Source organism: Clupea harengus, chromosome 13 (genome assembly GCF_900700415.2).
Source record: "Clupea harengus chromosome 13, Ch_v2.0.2, whole genome shotgun sequence".
NCBI classification, from domain to species: Eukaryota; Metazoa; Chordata; class Actinopteri; order Clupeiformes; family Clupeidae; genus Clupea; species Clupea harengus.
The window spans coordinates 20,837,055-20,841,901 of record NC_045164.1 but is presented as its reverse complement, the minus strand read 5'-3'; the positions used below and the strand labels follow the sequence as shown (position 1 = coordinate 20,841,901).

Here is a 4,847-nt window from a genome sequence, read left to right as displayed (position 1 = left end):
TAGCAAATGCTCTCTCCCATTAAACTACCTCATCACTGACATGTACAATGAACTAAAAAACCCAGACAACTTGAGGTATTGCAAAATGCATATATTATTATTATTATTATTGCTGTATCCTCTGTTTTTGCACAGGTTAGTGTTGCATTCCAAAAGAAAAGAAAAACGTATGGCACCTCATACATATTGAAATACAAATCAATTACAGTAATTATGAAATTCAGCTATGTGCCTCAAGACAGCTCCATGCTAAACTGTCTCTGGTATACTACATTATAGTACAGTAAAGTCTGCAGACACTTTCCCTTCACAGTACAGTAAGTGAAACAACAACACATGAGACTACCACTAGAGGTGTCCTGCAACTCTAATGCTGATCCGTGGTGAAATTTTAATGAACTTCACATTTACCGTATCGCAACATTCTCCCTTGCATGAAAACTTTAGAAAAAATCTTTTGGATATCTTATCCACCCCTAAATTTCCCCATATTCCGTCAAATATTTTTTAAGGCAAGCTGTTGTAATGCCACCAAGAACAATTTTTTTGATCTGTTGGTTTGCCTGTCACCATACTGTAGATACCACTTCTGAGTTTGGCATATTGACCATGCGTGATCAGTAGTTAGTGTTGTTGAGGAACAAATAGCTTTGGGTTCAAATCCTGAGCAATGCAAGATGCTATAGTAAGTCACTTTGGATAAAAGTTTGTTGTAGTTGCATTTTTGGCTCACTTTGTCTCATTGATAGCCCATGACTTACATATACAGCCGTAATAGAGGGAAAATGTCTTCAGCGACAACTGCATCTATATTTTTCCTTCATACATGCACATTTCAACGCAAATGCTGTACTGCACCACTTTTGTATAGTTGTATAGTATAGTTGGTAACAAGGGTGCAAACAAACAAAACAAGGCAGAAAACTGAATACATTTTCAGCAAAAAATATAGAATGTACATGGTATTGAAACCAGTGTGAAAATGATTGGAAAAAACTGTAAAGAAGTGTCGGCGTGCTGAGGACAAAGGCCAGAGAGACGGGAGAAGACAGGACAAAAAGACTGAGCATTAGAACAGAGACAGGGGAAATAGAGAGAGAGCGAGAATATAAGAGAGAGTGAGAGCAACATATGGAGAAAGAGTAAATTAATAAATGAATGAATGAATGAATGAATGAATGAATGAATGAATGAAAATATAAGAGAGGTCAAGAGCGACATATGGAGAAAGAGAGAAAGAGTGAATGAATGAACGAATGAATGACTGAAAATATAAGAGAGGTCAAGAGCGACATATGGAGAAAGAGAGAAAGAGTGAATGAATGAACGAATGAATGACTGAAAATAGAAGAGAGAGCAAGAGAGACATATGGAGAGAGAAAGAAAGAGTGAGTGAATGAATGAATGAATGAATAAAAATAGAAGAAAGCGCAAGAGAGACATATGGAGAAAGAAAGAGTGAGTGAATGAGGGAGTTAAGGAGAGTGGAAACCTGGAGGATCTAAATTTATTCCTGCCATGAAACATTACCTGTGCCCCCCCCCCCCCCCCCCCCCCCCCCCCCCCCCCTTACCTAACACCCCTGTGCCCCCACCTTACCTAACACCCCTGTGGTCCCTAGCTGCTTGGTGCCAGCCTAACATACAGGTTAGAGTTTCCTTCTGTAGAAGAGCTACGAGCCTGCAACCCATGTGCCCAGGAGAGTGTGTGTGTGAGTGTGTGTGTGTGTGTGTGTGTGTGTGTGTGTGTGTGTGTGTGTGTGTGTGTGTGTGTGTGTGTGTGTGTGTGTGTGTGTGTGTGTGTGTGTGTGTGTGTGTGTGTGTGTGCGTGTGTGTGTATGCTTGTGTGTGTGGGCACGCAGTAGTAGGAGCTGAGAACGTTGTAAGCAGATCTCTCTGAAACGAATGAGCTCAAACACACACACACACACACACACACAAACACACAAACACACACACAAGCATTCAATCCTCCAGATCCACACAGCTGCCCTTGCGACAAGAAAAATATTTAGGCAGGACGGCCAAGTGAGGATCCAGCTTACACCCCCCCTCCTGTCCCCTAGGGCCTCTCTCTCTCTCACACACACACACACACACACACACACACACGCACACACACCAACACGCACACACATGCACACACACACACACTCACACACACACACACATTCATATAAACACACTTACAGACACATACACAGATCTTCTGGCTTAGCCCCTCTTCCGAGGCCTCCTTCAAGACACACACACTACCACACACACATGCCCAGAACCTCAGCAGGGGTCAGCGCCACCTTGACGGGAACACAGTCACAGACACACACACACACACACACACACACACACACACACACACACACACACACACACACACACATATCCCCTATGTGGCCCCCCGGAGATACAGACACACACACTACGCACTATCTACAGTCTATCCCTCTCTCTCTCTCTCTCTCTCACACACACACACACACACAGACAGACACACACACCACCTGCCCGTGTCTGAGTTTTCTTAGTAGCTTGACCTGTGACCTGCAGCGCCTGATGCACGCGCATCACACACTCTTCTGACAAACACACGCGCAACACGTGTCCTCTGAGACACACACCCGACTCCCACACACACACACACACACTCTATACAACACCCCAACACAAACACACACGCAAATAAAACATACACACACATATGCAGGAAACCACACACTCCATACAGTCCCTAAAACAAACACAAACAAACACACACAAAGTCTCCAACAGACACACAGACAAACACACACACACACACACACACACACACGTACACACAATTTCCAAACACACACACACGTTGACAACCTGTTGCTCTTTCCCCCTTGCTGACCCCTTGAGGCCAATGAGAGATTAATCAGACTGTTTGAACAGACAGGAATTTAACAGCTGAGTTCACCAGGGAGGAATCAGGGACCCCAGGGACTGTGGGGGGGATAAGATATAGACAGAGGAGAAAGACAGAAAGAGGGGGAAGAGAGAAAGAAAGAGATAGAGAAATCTGCTACATTAGGGTTTACCTCCATAGTTTACTCTCGTTCTATTCTTGTGGTCAGGAGAAAGAAAGCGATACTCTCTGACCGACCAGAGCAGGCATGTACACACACACACACACACACACACACACACACACACACACACACACATACACGCTCATCCTTGCCTGCTTTAGATGGATCAGTGGCAAGTAGAGATAACCTCTAGCCCGTGATGTGGTGGCCATTTATATGCCATGCTGCACACTGATGCCCGTATCAGTGTGTGTGTGTGTGTGTGTGTGTGTGTGTATGTGATCTTACCTTGAGCTTTTGATCCCAGAGGGTTGATTAGCAGGCAGCAGCCTCCGTAGAGGAGCAGGAAGGCGAGAGAGAACTGTTCTGACAGACACATTCTACCAGTCACACCCCCAGACCTGAGGAGAGGAGAGGAGAGAAGAAGAGAGGAGGAGAGGAGGAGAGAAGAGAGGAGAGGAGTGGATGACAGGAGAGGATGACAGTGAGAATAAGGGAGAGAGAATGAGGGAGGGAAAATAAGGGAGAGAGAACAGGAGAGGAGAACAGAGGGGAAGGGAAGAAGCAGAGTATAAGGGAGAGAGGAGAGGTGAGGAGAGGTGAGGAGGGGAGGGGAGGGGAGGGGAGCACAAGGGAGAAAGCAGGAGATGGGAGGTGACAGGTGAGGAGAAGAGAGAGAGGAGAGGAGGGGAGAGTTTTGTCAGCACTTCAGAGAATCTGTCTTCTATTTCTTGTCCCTTTGACCCTCACAGACCATTACACACCTTTCACACCATCAGTCCTGTCACACACAGACATCTTCCACACCATCACTTCTGTCTCACACAAAGACACCTTCACACAGACACCTTCCACACCATCACTCCTGTCACACACAGACACCTTCCACACCATCACTCCTGTCACACACAGACACCTTCCACACCATCACTCCTGTCACACACACAGACACCTTCCACACCACCACTCCTGTCACACACACAGACCTTCACACAGACACCTTCCACACCATCACTCCACGCATTGCCTTACATCTGATAGGAGGGTCCAAACAACTACAGTCTCTGGTCACATACAGGAACAAGAAATCTCTGTGTGTGTGTGTGTGTGTGTGTGTGTGTGTGTGTGTGTGTGTGTGTGTGTGTGTGTGTGTGTGTGTGTGTGTGTGTGTGTGTGTGTGTGTGTGTGTGTGTGTGTGTTGGACTGGCAGAACAGGCCAGTGTGATATCCTGCCTGTTTGGAGGTTAGTGAGAGGCAAGCCATGAGTCCCCTCTGCCAGATATCACACACACACACACACACACACACACACACACACACACACACACACACACACACACACACACGGAAACCCGATCATCCGAACAGTGAACAGACACTCGCATGCTCAATAATTAAGAGAGGTTTGTGAATCTTTTATGGGGGACATTTACAAGACAACCGCAAACCCCCCCTCCCCCCCCCCCACCAGGCCTGGGACGCCTCCTTACAGGCAGCCAACTTTCTGTGCTCACCTGAACAGGTAAGAACATCTCACTGAGCCTCTAATGCAGCTCGGGTTGCACCCCCCCCCAAAAAAAACACATCCATGAGTGGCCATGGAACTGTTTACAACAGTTGAAATAGTTCAGAGTAAAACATTAATGGAATTTCAGGTAGCCAGGTAACTGTTTGTGTTGAAAGACACACAGACGTGTCAGACTAGTCTAACATGGCGGCCACCACAGGAATGATCTCACACAGAGGCTGGCGTAAAGGCAAGGGGGAACTGGCTTTCAAATCAAAGGCGACGCAGAGG

The 4,847-nt window shown here is 46.4% G+C and overlaps 1 protein-coding gene across 1 annotated transcript in view; it reads right to left on the bottom strand.

The window, feature by feature from the left end:
* The window catches only part of dlk2 (delta-like 2 homolog (Drosophila)), a 12,136-nt gene extending 8,646 nt beyond the window's left edge, over nucleotides 1–3,490 (bottom strand). The window contains exon 1 of the mRNA XM_031578560.2: nucleotides 3,338–3,490. Coding sequence (XP_031434420.1) covers nucleotides 3,338–3,428 — 91 coding nt within the window. The 5' untranslated portion in view covers nucleotides 3,429–3,490. The remainder of the gene's footprint in view (nucleotides 1–3,337) is intronic.
* Between the last annotated feature and the right edge of the window lie 1,357 nt (nucleotides 3,491–4,847).